The following is a 19,334-nucleotide window of genomic DNA, read 5'->3' as shown; positions in this document are numbered from 1 at the left end:
CATGTCCCCCCAACCCAAGTGCCATCTGCGTGCCTGCCGTGCCTGAGGACTTTTCCATCTCTTCAAATGCATATTTTAACTAGAACAGTTATACTTGCATTTTGTTAAAAATAAATACTCATATTACATTTAGTGGTTTCTGTAATACCGCTGTGGCTTGAAAGTATGATTCGTGTAATGACTAACATATTTTAAGATATCGGATCACTTTCTCTCGTGCCCAGTCCACTCCCCCACTCTTCTTCTCACAGCGTTCACGCCCATTTAAGTTTCATTTTTCAAAAAGACAGTGAGGTAGACCAGTGGTTCTCAAACTTTTTCGTTGCAAGGCCCCCTTTGTGTAGAGTGCATCGCTTTGCGGCCCCCAAAATGAAGACTTAAATTTAACATTTTTATTTAAACAAAAACATATTCGGTTATACAATGCTGAAACATCAATTCTTTTGTCTGGTGGTCTTATTTTTCTGATGTTTGATTGCATAAAATCTATGATCAATTTCTATATTTCATAAAATGCCACAAAATTTGTGGTCCCCCTGGATCCATCTCAGGGCCCCCCCCCCCAGGGGCCACGGCCCCCAGTTTGAGAACTACTGAGGTAGACTGTAGCTGAAAGGGGGGGGGTTCCTGACGCTTTAAGTAAACTACTCCTCTCGGCAACATAACAATCAATACAGTATCTCAGAAAGGCCCTTAGTCCCGCAGGCATGAGGATGTACCACAATAGTGTCTATCCTTCACATTTTCCACATCTGTAGTCCCCGTCAATTTACACTCATTTTCAGCTCCAGCACTGGTGCAGATATATTTGCTAGCCCATTAGGCACTAACAGAGGAAAACCTCTTGGCCTCTCTACGCCTTAACAGTTCACAATATTTCGGTCTGTTATCTGACCTAACATGTGCTTGTCGGCGATCAGGAAAAGCACAGAGGGACTTATGTGTTTGCTGCCAAATGTGGGCCAGGCTATTAGACCAGAACATTGTCGACTAATAGAGGCAGATAGGCAAGTCACCCATGGCCAAAATAAACACGGCTTCAATAAAATGATTTATGGTTTTCCGACACGCAGAGGTTTGCTTTCAAGCTCTATTGCTTTGAAATGTAAAGGTAATAGCAGATAAATCAAACAGTGTTATTGTCTTACAATCTTAACAGTACTGTATAGACAATGGACATAAAACAACAATCCTCTTATAAAATATTCAGACTTCAAGCAACTTTCTTTTTCTTGAAAAACATTTAAATGTAAATTGTAAAACAACACATTTTGCATGAGATATTATTCTGAACCAAAACTAATTTTTAGTTGTGTTTAAATGTACATATTTGTATATATATTTTGAGTCAACACAGAAGGTATATTCTATTAATTTTTCAATTTTCAAGTATACAGAACTCATGTGCAGCGTTGTTCTTCAATGAGACTCAATTTGGTAACAACCTCAGCTATTCACGGTTTCTGTAATACATTGATTGTAGAATCAATATACAGTACTAGTCATTTAAATTGACTCGATAAACCACAGATACAGTGAGCAAGATCAATAAATCCTCTGGGCCTTAATCATCTGACAGATTCTACCTCCCACCTACAATGCTAGTAAATAATGACGTATTTCATTATACATGCAATCTACTGCCCCCGTTTGCCGTAAGATATGTATAATTATGCGTAATATACATAAAATATGTCAAATTTGTATAATTGGCGGCGGAGTTACTCTTCCCATGTCTGCAGCAAGGAAAAGACTAGGTTTTGCATAATAGGTTCAAACTGAATATTTCTCGGCAGAGAAAGAAATGGGGATCATGAGGGGCAAGCAGGCAGAGGAGACACAATTTGTATTATATTACTAATTTTACCAATTATAATTTTACTAATTTACAAATTATACAAATTTTATTTAGTTATATTTTTCAAATACACAGTCTTCCACGCCCTTTGAATTCATCTATTCTTTACATTGTACAGTAGAACAAAATTCTGGGTTAACATTGTTTAAGTCAATCAAATAACATACGTTATTAATTGTGATTCATTTTGAATCGTTACTCAGTAATTCATGTAATATTTAAATGAATTTAGCTTAAATTAGGATCTTTTTCTGACATATAGTCATTATTTTCAAAATCTAGCCGTGAAGTCTAGAGAAATCATGATGCCCTCATGTCTAGAACCGCAGAGGAAACTCTTACAACATGCACATGGTTTTATGGGAAAGCAAATGGTCAAACGCCATCTGGCCAGCCAGAGCAAAGTAATTAGTTAGAGACAGCAGATCAATAACTTCACAAACGCATGAATGCATCACTCCCACACACTGGATATAAATAAGCATCACCACCTTGATTTGTCAAATTATTTACATACGGAAAAAAAACGTGAATAAAGAATAAACAACATTTTTGGGTAAACTGTCCCTTTATGTCTCCCTGAAATTTTTGTGGTTTCCCCTTCCTCACTTAACTAAACAAGAAACTACATTTAACATTTACATGTATGCATTTGGCAGACGCTTTTATCCAAAGCGACTTACATTGCATTGTATTATACATTTGTTTCTGACTATGTGCAATCCCCTGGGATCGAACCCATGACCTTGGCATTGCTAGTGCCCTGCTCTAACCACTGAGCCACAGGAAAGCAAAAAAACTCATAGAAATCTGGAGGTTCCTGAGAATCTGGAGGTTCCTGAGATGAGATCTGGAGGATTCATCAGATCAGTTAGATACAATGATGATGCTTACTTTCCTTATTTTATCAGTCACATGAACAACAATGTCACCTGTGGCACACCGAAAAAACATACTTGAAATTCAAAGGCACCTCGATGGAAAATTCACCTTTAAAGTCATAGGAAATTGTTATTAACTGGAAGCATTTGCCACCCAGTGCACATAGCCGACTTTGACCTCTCAAATGCCTAAGGCTACACCATAACTGCCATCTCATTTCAGTCTAATCAGGAGTGAAGAGCTTGTCAAATCATGTCACATTGTTGGGATGTGGGAATGTGGGAATGGAGAGCCACTAAGGATGATGCAATGCGGCATTGTCACTTCTTCAACGCAAATGTTTAGGATGCAGGGGCCATTACGGGTACTGCAGAGTTCCGTGAGATGGGAAACCCATGGGAGAGACCATTGCTGCTGATTGAACACTGCTGCAGAAGTGTGGTCACTGCCAAACAATGGAAAATGTAAAGGTAGAATTGGGTCCTAAGTGGCAGTGGTCACATGACAGTGTGGCCCTGAGGAGTCCTGGAGCATATAGCATCAGTTTCCTTACTCAGCATACTGTCCATGTTACCCCTGACAGCATTAAATGTTTTTATGCTTTATCTTGGGTTTATCAGAACTGTTGCCGTGTGTGTGTATGTCAAGCATGTGAGCAAGAAGAATGCAGGAAAGTGTTTTATTAGTCTCTTAACTGAGTAGTGGGAATACTCTTTCTCTCTCAGTCCCTCTTAAAGTAAAACACACATTACGAGACTTGAGATCGGTACCCTTTTATGTTTTAGATATGCAGATATAGTCTGATAAAAAGACTTTTCAAACTGGTTTCAGACGGGTCTGAAATCTGGCCAGGCACTCATCATGTGTGTGCACTGTCTTGACAGGTGAGACGACAGCCAAGTAAACTGTGGGACAGCAAAGGAGCACAAAAGGAGGAGGCAGGAATACAGGAGCTAAAAAAATATGTTCCCTCAAACACTGTCTCATATATTTGGCTCATTTCTTTTCATTCTAAAAGCTTATTCTCTATATGTTATTAGTAGTTGTTATGTTGTAAAAACATATCTAGTGGCTATGTGCATCAGATTAAATTTGGGGAAAGTCATGGAGGAGAAAACCCGATGAGTGGGTTTGTACACGTAAAAACGTTAAACGTGTAAAAAAATGAAACCAAATGTAAAATATTAATTTACGTATAATAAGATGTTATTTTGCACCCAACATGTACATTTTCAGCCTACTGTATTTCTGTAGTTTGATATTTTTAAAGCTTTTGAAAACTATTGTCACTGTTTTTCTGAAGCCTCGTATGTCCTTGAGCTTTTTCAATTATTGGATACTGTGTTGTCAATGTTGACAATAACTTTTAATACTTTTTATTGGTTAGATATTTGCAAAACCCACTGATAAACATAAAGGGTTATTAATAATAATGCTTTATGGCAACAAAAAAATCACAAAATATGAAGATACAAGATTTCAGAAGGACAAAAAACCTTCAGAAGGTAAAAATTCTAGAAAATAAAACCGTAATATGGCGTAAAATTGCTGTTTTTTTACAGTGTAATGTTGTGATTCCAGTTAGTCTTGGTTGGTTTGGTATTGGTCTCTGTTTTTAAAAAACTGAACAGAAAAATATTATTAGAAAATATTTGATATAAAACAAAGATGTCTTAAAAAAGTGGGTGGGTACTATTGTGTCCTACTCAGACACGCATTCTGTGATTAGTTTGTATGTACCAACACATTAGAATTTGCAACGTTGTAAGTCTTGTAAAGTTAGCATGTCGACAAGCTTTACACACACACACACACACACACGCACACACACACACACGCACACACACACACACACACACACACACACAGCCCTAACAACTCCAGATCCCCAGGATTTATGTCAAAGAAGAACAAAGCAAATTTATGCACCAAAGGAGAACAAGGGACTCAGCGAAAGAAGCGAAGGGAGTTGCTCTATTTCACTTAAACAAATAGGCCCAGATCAGTACAACTGGCCTTAACATGGTAATTACCCTTATACTAATTCCCCAGATCTAATCTAAATCCACTTCCATTTATACTACACCAAACCCTGATTCAGCAACATCACACTGTGATGTATAGGCACAGATCGGTGATTAACATAAATATGCTATGGCACACAGAGAACTGGCAATTAAACTCATCTCGAGTAAATCCGCTAATCTTTACAAATTCATATGATTCATTAATGCAACATGTCTAATTCATCATAATTTAGTAATAGTGTGATTTAGCTAATGCACAACAATGCACCATACTGTAGCAGTGTGAGATAAATCCGCAGAAAGAACGCAGGGCCAACTCCCCATCTGCTGCTTTGTGTACAGAAAGCAGCATTACACAGGCTCAGAACAACCCAACGTAAACCAACAGCCAGCATCAGCACTGCAATTATCAACATTGATCCAATTTAAACCGATCTGAGCTCATCTGTGCTATTAAAGTAATCTAAAATCAGCCTCCAAAATCATACTTGTGTAAATGATCTTTAGTCAACCTTCCAATTAAAACTTGAAAGTCAAACTCTGTCATTTTTGTTTATGTTGTGCTGGCCCATATGACACTGAGATCACATCCTATCCAAATACGATATTTAAGGCAACAAGCAATGAATCATTCTACGGAACGCTCAAAAACGGTTTTAAAAAAGCGCAGCGCAGAACACAGAAGGCTTAAGACGCGCTTCAGAGATGTGACGCAGTAACAAAAACAACAGATATTGCCATGCAACTAAAGAGCAGCGCTGCATGTAGTTGAAATTATATTAACTTAATGTGGCATGTTAAAGTCCCCATGAAATCAGAATTATTTGAAAAAAATATGTTTTTGACTTTTAGTATGAATTTGAACCTGAGGATATATCTCCAGTTACGATCACTGGGGAAGGTACCGTGAAGATAATAACAAGTGACTAGCCAGCCATAAGCCAAGACTGGTGGCTGTGGTTTGTTTCTGATTGAATGCAGGTTAGAGAGAGAAGTTTCAGGAAATGTTTTCAAATATCCCAGGTCTTATCGGGACATGATGCAGATGTTATTACAGACAAAAAGCCTGCAAGGATGGAAAATTGCAATACAGTATATCAAATTATGTGATGCCATATGATAGCTATCAATGTGTCTGCAGTGCTTCTGAGTAGCACTTATGGTTCCTGACATGCCTTGATTGGTGTGAATGTAATAAGCGTTTCGTCTAATGTTGTTTTAAGTGTATTCCCTGCTGAAAAGACCACCATCTATATCCATGCTCATTCAGACTGGTTTGGTGCAGGTCTAACTTAGACACAACATCAATAAAGCAGGAAAATCTAGTAGTACTTACAGCCCACCATCATCATGGCCACAGAGAAGATCTTCTCCCCATCTGTAGTTGGAGCAATGTTTCCAAACCCAATAGTGGTGAGACTTGTCATGGTGAAATAGAGAGAAGATATGTAGAGCGTGTGTTTACTGGGACCACCCTCCCATTGGCCAGATCCACTGGCATTGTACCGGTATGGCATGCCAATGCTGATGGCTAACTGGTAAAGCCAGCTGTCCATCTTGATGCTGTTGGTGGCCTCGTCGATGACCTCATAATCACCAATGCTGTACCAGATGCAGGCCAGCCAATGTGCCACCAGACCAAACACACAGACCAGTAAAACTAACACAGCAGCACCGTATTCCAGATAGTGGTCCAGTTTGCGTGCCACTCGACCCAGACGGAGCAAACGCACCACTTTCAGGGAGCTGAACAGGCTGCTTAGACCCTGGTGAAGAAAATGATAGTAAGAGAATGTTAAAATTTGACCTATTGGTTCATGCATGTCTTTTTAGGCCAAGCATGTTGGCTATTCATAAAATGCTCTTGAAAGGCATACTGTAGTTAAGACTGTATTGTGACTTCAAAACTGAATTTCAAGGCATGAAGACCCCATGAAGCTATGTTCCCAACATGAATAATTCTACATGGATCTGTGTCATATACCTCCACAGACCTGCTCCCTCAGGCCACTTTGATCTGACACCTTTCATGTCAAAGGAGGAAGAAAAGATGGGAGGTTCCCTATGGTTCCTTGACTGCACAATGAAGATGAATCCAACAGTAGATCTCCTTAATGAAGAAGACCACTTCATTGATAATTCCTTCATTGATAATTTCTTGGCAAAAGAACAATTAATTGTTTGGTTTTACAGTATGTTGTCAAGTCTGAATAATTAAAGAGTGGAATAAATATAATATTTTGTTGGCTCTGAAAGCAAACAACAGTAGAAGACGCTTTTACGCAGGCACACCCACACGCGCCCTCATATCGCTTAAAACAAAAGCTTAAACATTGCTTGTCAACTTGAGCCCAATGCAGATTATAGGTCTATAACAAATGTGTGTTTATTAGAGTGAGATTGTTTTGTTTAGAGGTTTCTTAACATACACAAATAGACCACAGAATATGCACACTTCTATACGGCATTGTTTGAGGGGGCGGATCTGTGAAGTTCTGTAGAATGAATTTAAATAGTAAAGCTTGTTAAATACAGCTGAGAGTACTATGCCCTTACATGACACTTAAAGGTCTAGAGTGGGATTTATAGCTGCCACTAGCGGTGAGTTTGAGAATTGCAACCAATCTCTCAGTCCAAACACGACGGTGGCCACCACTGTACAAAAAGACGTCATCTCTTTAGAAAGACTGTAGAAAGAGCGATGTCTTATTTATTGCATGAAATAAAGGGTCTGTGGATTTTAAGTATAAAAAGAGGGATAAAAAAGTCAGGCAGGACCTGCGTTAATATTATAAAGACTTTCCAGCAGAGACGCGTTAGGACCCGCGGTACTAAGGCTTTTAGCAGAGAAACTCATAGATATCTCTGGAGATACTTTCCATCAGAGAAACGTTGGAGAGAAAGATCATCTAAAAATCACCCCCGAGGAGGTTGCTTTGATTCGGACCAGAATGTGAGTAAAATTGTTTTTTCTGTTTGCTAGAACCAAGATGTGTTGTTGTAATATTAGCTGTGTAACGGAGCAGTTTTGAGCGTCATTGTTTATCTGAACCCAGTGTGCTGCTTGTATATACTCGTGTTGTCTTCACTTATTTTATTCATTTGCAATATTATTTGCGTGGTCTAAACTATGATAAAGCTAAGCATTTCATGCTTGCATTGCACAGCACGTTTGAGGGCAGAGCTAGCTAACAGTAAATAGCAACGCTGTTAAAGGAATTTGATCTGACAGCAAGATAGCAGTTAGGAGTACGTTAGTAGACGTTTTCAGGGACAACCGGACTATGTACCGCAGGTTAGAGGGAGAGGAAATGCGCTTTGTAGAGTTGTTTGTTCGTTTAGGACTACTGTACAAAACATGGCGGCGAATTCAATATATGTAGGCCCGATAGAAATAGCTTATTCTAAGGTAATACAAACATAACGGTTCATTACGTAAGGTCTTTATACACCTTTGAAGAAATAGTTTTGTATATTATATTGCATTTCTGTCAATTGATCCTCCTAAAAATCCCACATTGCTCCTTTAAGTTCACGCTAGCAACATTTTATTTTCTAGAAATGCTGATGCATGGTAGACTGCAGTATCCAAATTTGATATGCAATTTTGATCATGAGCACTGGTCTGCACTTCTGTTGGCAATCGTCATAGCACATCACTGCTGATTTGCATGACCTTTTGCTTATGTACCTTTAAGTAGCCAGCTCCTACTGAAACAAATGACATCAGGCAGCTTTGTTTCTGTGAAAAGGTTTCAGTGTGAACATCATTTCATTGGTAGCCAAAACCATTTTGGTTGCATTAAAATACAGTATGTCCACCACTTATCCAAATTTTCAATGAAAATTCTTTCATCATTTACTCACTCTCATGTCATTGCAAATCTGTATAATTATCTGTATAAACCTGTAAAATATTTTTTAAAGAATGTATAACCAAACAACATTGACCTCTATTGCATTGCGTGGACACAAAACCACTAAGACATTTCTCAAAATATTTTCTTTCCTATACAGGTTTTGAACGACAAGAGGATGAGTAAATGAGGGCACAATTTTTGTTTTGTGTGGCCTATTTCTAGGTTCAAGATCGGTACATGGTAAACATGGTTAAACAAGTACATGTAAAACAGGACTGTAAAATAAAGTGCAACTTGCATTTATCTGTTTCTGTTTGAAAACGCCGGACTAATGCAACTTCTTTGTATCACCCCAAATGTTTCATAGCCAAAAAAACAAAAAAGAATACAAGGTTCTTTTTGAGCTTCTGGGGGACAGCTTGAGGACCAAATGGAACGATGCGTTCTGTTCACACACTTGATAGAATTCACTTTGTAAGCAGTCAGAGTGAAAATGAGGGACTGAGATGTAAGTACAGTATACCTAATTGTTGCATCCTCAACTGCTTTGGAAGCAGACTGTAAGACCGGCGCTGTTTATAAATAGTGACCGTGATACCTCGCAGGTTTAATTAGCATTTCCTCCACCGCCGATTTCTGCCTTTTTGTTCCAGCTGTCATGTAGTCAAAAGGCTAATTTCTCAAACATGCTTTATGTTCCTGAAAGGAGCAATTTTGCCTAGACACTGACATGGAGGAAGCAAGGTAAAAATAGATGCGTTCTTCAGTGTTATTGCATGAGAACATAAGGCTCTTATTACACTAGCGAAGAGCTGATGCTAATTTTGTGCATACGCAACTCTCCAGGCAGCGCGGCTGTTAATGGATATCCAAGTAATTTGTCATTTTAGGGGCCTAATTTGCATGTGTGCTTATTTAGCATTTAGCAAACCGTTATCTTGTTTGTGAGGAAGGGGTCGCTTGGCTATATCAATGGGTAGCGATGAAATTTCCCCGACTAGCTCATGTAAACATTAGAAGGTTATGTGTGCTCATCAATGTTCGGTTAGATGTGACAACCCCAGTGTTGAGTCATGAGATAATGGAAGACGAATATTAACTGCTATTCATGAAAAACGCCATAGATATTTGCATGTCAGGGCACGGGGAACCTTGTGCTGTTTAATTTGAATTGAGTCACATCTAAAATCACTTTAGATAAACAAACACACTAAAGGGTGCAGCATTCCAGACAACATTAGCATAAATGAGAGAGCCATCAGGGCATGTTTTCAACACTGAATAGGGGAGAGGTTAACTGAACTGTTGTGCAAATAAAAATGGGGCAGAGAGGCTATAACAACCGAAGAAAAAAGGGCCACTTCAGGCCAGGGCCAGTTAGAAAGCGAGTTAACTCACAGGCAACACTGAGTCCTCTGCACGTGTGCCGTTTCGTGGAGAGTGGGCCGCAGATGGCAAGTGGCCCACTGCAGAAGAGTCTGCGATGGGATCCTAAATCAGAAAGACAAAAGCAGACGATTCACATCAAAACATCTTATGAGCTGCACTTGCGCATACATATAATAATCCCTGAGCTGGACATTAGCATAGACCTGTTAACAGAAATAACATCAAGGGCCAGATTTACTAACAACTTGTGGCAGCGCAAATGCCTTTTTTGGCCTAAAAAAATTACTGTCGGTATTTACTGAAGACAGGCAGTGAAAATTAGCCCTGGAAAGGCGTGGACACAGATGTTTTTGCGACTGACCTTATTGTAGGCTACATGCAATTGTAGGAGTTTCGTCTTCATACGCAAACTTTTTTTTGATTTACTAAGGTTTGCGCTTGTCATTGTACTGGTATTTGCGGCTTTATTTAACGCACGTCTTAAACCCTGCACTAGTGGTGCGCGGATGAGCTCTAACGTCACCCGAATCCGCTTTTAAAAACAAATCACCCATTTGTCCATCTGAGCTGCTCAGATGGAGAGATGGGGATCTGTGGCGGGTGTCAGTTTGCGTTCCGTTATTAGTAGATTCATGAGCAAAACCTCTTCGAGAAGCTTATTTTGCTGTTGAGCATACAGCTTCCACATTGTTTTTGGTTGCTTTTTGGACCGTTTATAGTGTGCGTTACAGACACACCGGTCAACACTCCCGTTTTTCCCGGCATCTGTAGTAAACCCCGAGAACGCGGAGACCGATCAATCACAAGCAAACAGACGGGGACTCCCCTTGAAGGCGACTGCGAATGGACGCAAGGAACACTTAGGTCACCCAGATTCTGTAACCCAAATGTTGACAGGTAATACCTGTCAGGTATGGTTAAAAACAGATAAACAGCCATTGCACTTTATTTAACCTGAAAAGAGGATTCATTCATTAAGTGCAGGGGAGAGTGACAGCGTGATGCCATTCCCCTCACAAGTTCACAGTTTGGCGAGAGACTGTACAGTGCCTGGTGAAAATTAGGTTTTTAACACGTTTACATTTTCGATAGTGTTGATTTTTCATCATTAAAATTTTATCTTATCTGCCCGCGACCTATCCGCAATTCATTACAATGTTAAAGGCGGGGTAACCGATTTCCGAATTACGCTTTAGACAACTGAGTCGGCCCGAGTACCAAAACAACCTTGTAGCCAATCAGCAGTAAGGTGCATAGAGCACAGGACGGACATTAGCCGAGCCGAGCGCTGACGAAAGCGAAAGATGGCAGTAGGGGTGTGTTTGTTTTGGTGATTTGAACATCAACAACGGCTAAGAGAAATCGGACACCCCGCCTTTAATTTTATATCAATTGATCCCCCCAACCCGCAGATTATCAGCATCACTACCCTGCGCTAATTTGCGCAACTTTTAGTAGAATGCGTTGGTCATTATGGGAATGAGATATTGTGCCTGTGTTTTTAATGTGCGCCTTTTAGTAAATCACCCACAGAAATTCCCACACCCATCGGCGCTTTTTTGAAATTGCGCTATTGCGCTATTTTGCCTTGTTTAGTAAATCTGTCCCCAAGTGTCAACAGAACATGCTATAATAAAAAAAGTCTTTATAACAATCAAGAAATATTTTTTTACTCACAATCCATTATTTAGTACATATCTGTAGGTAAAGGGGAACAATATGTAAAGTTTGGGGAATAAAGGGGTAAGAGTAGGGAAAATTGTAAATAATATATATGAGGGAACTGCATGCCATATAAACATCCAAATCAAACCACTCTCGAACTACTTCATTATAGTTTCAAAAGATCAACATTGATTTAAAACATTTTACAGATTAAAACTCTTCAAAATAACGCATAGTGACCAACAATCCTATAATCAATCAAATAAAAATGAATCCTAAAGACAGACAGTCTGCGTGCTTCATTCGTGCTGTTTTGCTTGTGCAAAAACTGAACACAAAATTTCCCCTTATTTCATGTTTGCTATGATAATAAAATAAGAACCCATACTTAATTAATATCCACAGTAGCTTATTTATCGGTACATTGTGATTACAAAAATGTAGTGTATGTTCACGCTAAGATTGTTGTATAGCATACTGCAGGTTATGCATACACGTTATATTAAAATAGTTACCTCTTAGTTTTAAAATACTTACAGTATAAATATTTTTTGAATTTCCTGGCTTCTTTATTCCCCAAACTTTGCATATTGTTCCCCTTTACCTGCAAATATGTACTGTAGAGGTTCATAATTGTTACAATAGTTACTCTGTAAATTCTATTTAATTATCGGTATATTGCGGGCCGTAATCTAAAGCGGTACCGTTTTTTATTTGTTAATCAATGTTTTTGTCTTAAAAAACACTTAAAACTTACTTGAGAAGAAAAATTGTTTTCAAAATATCTTTTTGAAGAGCACATGTAGAGTTTAATGGGAGAACCAATGCCGTTTGGTTTCACTGTTTTCAAACCTCGTATGACAACACATTCTCACTCCTTGATGTTCGGGCAGCGCCCTTTGGCATCGTTTTTTCGACATGCGAGGTAATAACAGTTTATTTATTATATATTAAAAAATACAAGATGCAAGCAGTCACAGTGTCGTTCAAAAAATACAAGTAAGTGTACCAAAGTGAAATGATCGATTAGTGTGAGGAACAGATGCTGACCGAACGTCAATATGTGACGAGTCGGGAGTGAGAACGAGTTGCGTATGACAAGTGGATACTGAATGCTTTTGTTGTACTGGAAACAGCAAAAAACTTCAAAACTTAACATAACATAAGGACACGGTAAATGCGTAAATGGTGATGCTTTTTGGTGAAGGAAAATAAACATTTATTTAGTTTTAACACAAGTCAAGCGACCAGAATAATCAATAGACAGAAGCATATGGATTACTGGGGATTCATAGACAATCGGGATCCAGCATACACCTGAAAGCTACATGTCAATTCTTTTATAAATAGCTGCCTTGGATTTAACACAAACTTTACAGCATTTTAATATGTGCTGCCTTATTCTTACATGTTGGTAACAAGAACTGGAGTTCATTAAATTGCCCTTTTTTACAATGTACAGTAAATAGTGTTTAATAGATCACCTGCGGTGCCATCTTTAAAACAGGACTTACTGGTGGTCTAACACATTGCCACTAGCTCTAACACCTTTCAGTTCAACACGTGCCTTATTGCGGATGTGATTTATGTCAGGTTTGGGAGAGAAACAATTCACTGGTGGCCAACTGAGAAAGCAGGCTATGACATTTCAACAGTGGGGGTCCCAGTGGCAATAGCTTTAATAAAAACTGGTACTGTATATATAGTACAGATTTGTGCTTAAATATAGAGGAAAACATGAAATGCTTGACTCAGCTTTTCTTCTGTCCTGCGTGTAAACTCTTTTATGACTCTGACTCTCTGATGATGTGATTTGTATCAATCTAATCTTTTGTTCCACTTTCAAAAACCCTGTTCCAATTTCACTTTCCTTTTTCACAGTGAGCACTTTGTCTTCCATTCTCATAAATGTAATAATTCTCTTGATCTTCATTCTTTTTAAGCGGTGTTTGTTTCCATGGTGCCCATTCAAACTTTTTTTAATGCATGGCTAACGTTCTTTTTTTTTCAGTTTAATGGAGGCTGATATTAGAAATAATTTAACTTCCGGTCTGTGTTTGGTTTTTAATTCATACTATTAACAATTAATTGTATTAGATTAAATTAAAACATTGCTGAAACCATCTATTAACATCATCTTCTAGAGATTAGACACAGATAGACAAATGTTTATTTGCTTTTAAACTTGTGTATTTCTTTACACTCCACTTATGTCTATATATTATGTTAAACGAAAAACCTACAAGCTTTTGAACATGTCCAAAATGATTACATTACATTTATTCATTTGGCAGACGCTTTTATCCAAAGCGACTTACAAGTAGGAGAGCATATGAACATTTTGTCAACACGCTAAACAGTACCGTTAGTTTACAAGGCCATGCTACTAGGAGGATTAAAGCTGGAGTAAGCAAAGGAGAGAATGAACAACAAGATTTTTTTTAGACACAAGACATAGACAGTTATTGGTTAGTCAAATAGATGCAGAACAGGTGTGTTTTGAGCTGTTTTTTGAAAGAAAAATGTTGCTGGTATCATCAGAGAATTACCATCAAAACACAAAGAATACCGTAGTCTCTTTTGTTCATCTCGCCTCTCTTTAAACCACACATCAAAAATCGGAGACCCCAGCTGAACTCTGTACATGCATTTTCAACATGTTTCTCTCTCAACCACATATTACGCACATCCAGGCTGATACAGATGAGCTCGCACAGTCTCAAAACAACAGAAAGTATGCTTGAGATACAGGAACACGGCAGATTTGGGGTATTATTGTCTTCCAATAAGGCAAAAAATTAATGCATTCTGACAACAGCACGACAGTGGGAGATGATAACCGTTGCCGGGGAAACCGTGAACTGATGGGGACGGGTAAGAAACCGAAAAGCCTTTCCATTGGATAAATATCTCATACCATATATATGCATACTAAGATTACTACTGTAAAGAAGGTCAATCATATTTCTCTCAGAATGTTAAATGCAGCCCAACAGAACCTGAAGTCATGAAGTCAAATGCGCCCATTTAAAGTTTTTGGGGATTAGCACTTTTCTCTCAGCTTTTCATATTAGCTGCACCGTTGCCTTAAGACAAATAAAATACTCCAAGTACACAAAAGCAGAAAACAGCTTTAAAGGGGTCATATGACAGGGCTAAACGAATATTATGGTTTGTTTTAGATGTAATGTAATGTGTATACACGATTTAAGGTTCAAAAACACTGTATTTTCCACATACCGTGCATGTTTGTATCTCTTCTTTGCCCCGCCTCTCTGAAACACGCAGATTTTTTACAAAGCTCATCGCTCTGAAAAGCGAGGTGTGCTATGATTGGCCAGTTAACCAGTGCGTAGTGATTGGTCGAATACTGCAAGTGTGTGACAGAAATGTAACGCCTCTTACCATATTTGGAACATCAGGTTCCAAAGCAATTGTGCTGACAGGTACACCAATCTTGCTTCCGTATACATTTGGGCGGTTTTAGTCAAATCATACCACGAACTGACGTAGATTTGTGGGGGTGTGGTTACACGAGGCGTTTCAGGCAGGTCTGGGTGAGCATTCGCTTTTAGATAGAATGCATCTTTTGTTCCCACACTTTCATTTGTGCAATTTTACGTGTCTAATACATGCATGGGCAACTTATAACACACCAAAGACACAGAAAAGCACGTATTCGCGCCATATAAGCCCTTTAAGAAGTCTGGCAATGCTTTACACTCAAAACACAGGTGTAAGAGTTTATCTGAGCACCGGCACACTGTTATTTCTTTTAGGAGCACGTATCATTCAAGTAGAGAATCTCTAAGCAGCCACATAAAAGAAAAAATTATCTCGTTTGGCAGATGCTGCCCCCGGTGGCCACAATACACCACAGCAGCTCCATGCAATGCCAGTCATCAGAGGGTCTCTTGTTCTTCAGCTCAAAGAAACTCCATCCCAGCCTCTGCTTTAAACATAGATCTACACAGACCACTGCAATTCCACCAGCCCACTTATCATCAAACTGTCTAGCTGGGTTGGAATCATTTAAGCTAATGCCCAGCGCTGTGCAAGCAACTGATTCGGAAAGTGATGGCAATAATTAATATAGTTTTCAGGTCACAGTTACAGCCAGTGGATCTGATTCAGTAATGGATGGGGCTGGGTGAGAGTTGATAGGTCTAAATTTCTCTTTTTCCACTGCGTTGCAGATACACACAAAGTCGAGCACACACACAAAAGATAAAGGAATGCGAGCCGCATTTCTGTCCTCATAGAAATCTATGCTGGAGAAGTCCTGCACAAACTGTAATTACCACAAACACGATTCAGAGATGAATAATCACCTTTAGCAACATGGAGGAGGATTCATTATAATGCAAAGGCTGGGCAGAGAAAATTTAATTGGAATACTGCATAAACATAACTTCAGTGGTAATAAAAGCAAAGAAGAAGGTTTATTAAATTTTGCTTTTTCATCGGGGTCTTTTGAGATCAATCAGATGTGTTACATCTGATCGAATGGATTGTGAAACAATTACCACTCAAAAGATTTTTGCTAAGCATTAATTTGAATGAAAAACATAATGTGGAAAGTAAATGATGTCGGGAGGAAACCTTGCAATATTTCTTTAATTATACTTTCACAAGTATATAGTGTCTCCCTATCCCCACCATTTTATTTGCTATGTCTCTAAGCAACGTTGTGCTTACCTCATCCACGTTTTCAAAGGCGTTGATGATGTCATAGGGCAGGCAAGAAAGCAGGTCTATGACAAACCAGGTCTTCAAGTAGTTCATACGTATGAGCTTTGGGTCAGATATAACCTCCCCTCCAGGACCCACAAAAGTGGTATGAAAGTTCAACACAATATCCACAAGGAAGATGACGTCCACCACGCTGTCCAGAACCAACCACACCAGGTTGTTTTGTTTGGTCTTAAAGGAGACATTGTAGGGAACCATGATGGCCGTGTAGAAGGTGAGGATGAGAATGACCCAGTCCCATGTGGTCTTAAAGGTGCAGTAGTGCAGGATGATGTGAGGTGGAGTTTTAGGAGCCTCTTGCTTGTATTGAGGAAGAATGTCGGAGCCTAGCTGAAGAGCCTTGGAAACAGAAAAAGTTTAAGAGGTTGAAAGCTTGAATCTCAACTAATAACGTTTTATAATGAATATTAATGAATTCATAAAATTGCATCTGTTTGATTTTATTTTATTTTTTGTGAAAGATTGGTTGCAGTTTATTTGAAACATTGAAAGAATGTAGAGTGTTCATATCAAATAATTTCAGGTAATTTTCTGCCATTGTTTTCTACAAAAAACAACTAGTAGCATTTACTTAATTTTTGTTGTGTAAATTTTCACACAGTTTTTTTTTTATTAAATTTTGCTTAAATAAACTGTGTGCAAACATTGACAAACAATTTTTAATAAAAGAAAACTGTGCAAAAAATATGCAAATTAACACAAAAATGTAAATCGTACATTGACAAAAAAAATACTTAGTTTACTTAAAGTTTTCCATAGTAAAACTTAAAAATGTTTGATCTTTCATCTCAGTCCCCCAACTAATTCAGTTATACAGTGATGGTGAAATGGTGATTGTCTGATCAGTTTTTACATTTGTACACTAAAAAAACTTTAAAATTTTGCACATAGTTTTTTAAGTAAATTTTAATTTGAAAAAACTGTGTGCAAATGAACACAAAATTAAGTAAATTCCACTAGTTTTTTTTTGAGTGTACAGATGTAAAAACTGATCAATCTGACAATCACCGTTTTACCATCACTGCATAACTGAATTAGTTGCACATTTTAAGGGGACTGAGATGAAAGATGAGGGGCTAAAAATTCATGCTGACCCAAGCTGGTCTTTCCCTTCACCAAAATCATGCACTGTAAGCATACGCATCATGAATTAAGACACCGTTAATGTTGTAAAGGCACCATGAGAAATAATACACCAAAGACTTAAAGAGACATAGAGCTTACATCAGCAGTCATTGGGCAGCTAAGTTAACGATAATAAAAATGAAGTCAGACTAATTATTTCTGCTATGTGGGATGGAGTAAGAGAAGACAACTGACCTCTTTTGTGTGTAAATATGCGTGAGTGGGTCAAGCCTATAGTCTATGTGAGCAAAATAGCTTTATAAATATTTATAAACAATTGAATGTCCATTTTATAACAATGCCCTAAACAATTTCAACAGTTTTGGTGTTCCTCACAAAGAATCATAAATTGAAAGGCACACAGTGCATGTATTTTATTTTAAATCTAACAATGCCAACAGGTTTGTATGACGTTCAGGTGTACTATACCTTTAAGGTTAGGGGATAGAAAACATGATTAACCTGCTACAAGACCTTCTCACGAAAAAAAAAACAATCTGGTGTAGATAAGATGCTCACCTCTGCCAATCGTGAGTGCTTGTGGCTGACCTCGGTCTTGTTCACAGGTGCCAGCTGCTGCAGTGTACTCCGGCTATTTGTCAATGCCCTGGTTAGCCTGGCAAACTTGGTCCATCCTGCAAAATGGAAAGAAAAACAATAATGTATTAGGAACTAGGCCCTCTTCTTGGTCCCCTCTTTTTCATTTTTCTTCAAATGATCTCAAACTCACTTTTCTATATTGTAACTAGCAGGGCTCCAAAACCTTATTGATTTCCACTGAGGGAAGTTCAACTACATTCTCTGCTAAAGCCATTCGAAAGTGAACACTGAAGAACATTTTCTCCTGAATCTCCCTTTTTTTGTCCCAAAGGTTCCATTGCAAAAACATCCCATTTCCCTTCTTCGACATCCTATGAATGCGTTAAGTCTAATGTTTCCTCTTCTGTTCACTGTTCCTTGCAAAAACAGATACTGTTGGGGCTGTTCATAAAGGCATAATGTTTCTATATGACTTTATAACGAAATGCATTATGACATGTGGGAGACATGAAGAGAACAGAAGTTGCGTCCAGCGAGGAGCATCGTTTGAAGTCACTGCGTCTCATTAATGTTTAACTGGTGTGAAGTTTCTCCTTTGAGCTCAATGCCCCAAAGTCAGTTGGGTCACTTGAGTCCTACTCGGGATACTGTCTGATCTAAATGAAGATCTTCATCAAACAACTACTCAAAAATGTAGGTTTATCATTAAAACAATGTACACATGGTACAGAAAAACGTGTAAGTTTCCTCACCATCCCACCCATCATTTATTCACCTTTATGTTGTTCAAAACCTATATGACTCTATAGGTGGAACACAAAAGCAGATATTTTGAGATGTCTCTGTGGTTTTGTGTCCATACAATGGAAGTCAATGGGGGACAATGTTGTTCGGTGACCAACGTTCTTCAAAATATCTTCTTTTGTGTTCTGCAGAAGTCATACAGGTTTGCCACAACTTGAGGGTGAGTAATCCATTACAGAATTTTCATTTTTTGGTGAACTATCCTTTTAATTAGACTAACCATACTCTTAACCTCACCCTACTCATAATTTCTTCATGAAACAGAACATACTTTTCATTTTGCTTTCATGAAAGACAGCATTTTTTTAAAGGTTTGCTTTGTGGGAAAAGAGGATAAAACGCCCATTAAAGTCACATCACATGAATGTTCAGACACAACAGTACAGGACCCAAGAAAGTCTGAGATCACTTGGCCTCTCTCCGTTACAACAG

General features: G+C 38.4%; 1 protein-coding gene across 2 annotated transcripts in view; it reads right to left on the bottom strand.

Moving 5' to 3' along the window:
* Positions 1-19,334, bottom strand: part of kcnh5a (potassium voltage-gated channel, subfamily H (eag-related), member 5a) — a 91,545-nt gene that overhangs the window by 45,359 nt on the left and 26,852 nt on the right. Inside the window, exons 5-8 of one of the 2 annotated variants that reach the window (XM_057353731.1) lie at positions 18,078-18,193; positions 16,380-16,772; positions 10,026-10,118; positions 6,104-6,533 (exon numbers count right to left, since the gene is read on the bottom strand). In XM_057353731.1, the coding sequence (XP_057209714.1) occupies positions 6,104-6,533; positions 10,026-10,118; positions 16,380-16,772; positions 18,078-18,193 (1,032 nt within the window). The remainder of the gene's footprint in view (positions 1-6,103; positions 6,534-10,025; positions 10,119-16,379; positions 16,773-18,077; positions 18,194-19,334) is intronic. The other variant, XM_057353732.1, reaches the window with a different exon arrangement.

The sequence above is a fragment of the Triplophysa rosa genome, linkage group LG15 (genome assembly GCF_024868665.1).
Source record: "Triplophysa rosa linkage group LG15, Trosa_1v2, whole genome shotgun sequence".
NCBI classification, from domain to species: Eukaryota; Metazoa; Chordata; class Actinopteri; order Cypriniformes; family Nemacheilidae; genus Triplophysa; species Triplophysa rosa.
This window is presented reverse-complemented; position numbering and strand designations above follow the sequence as displayed.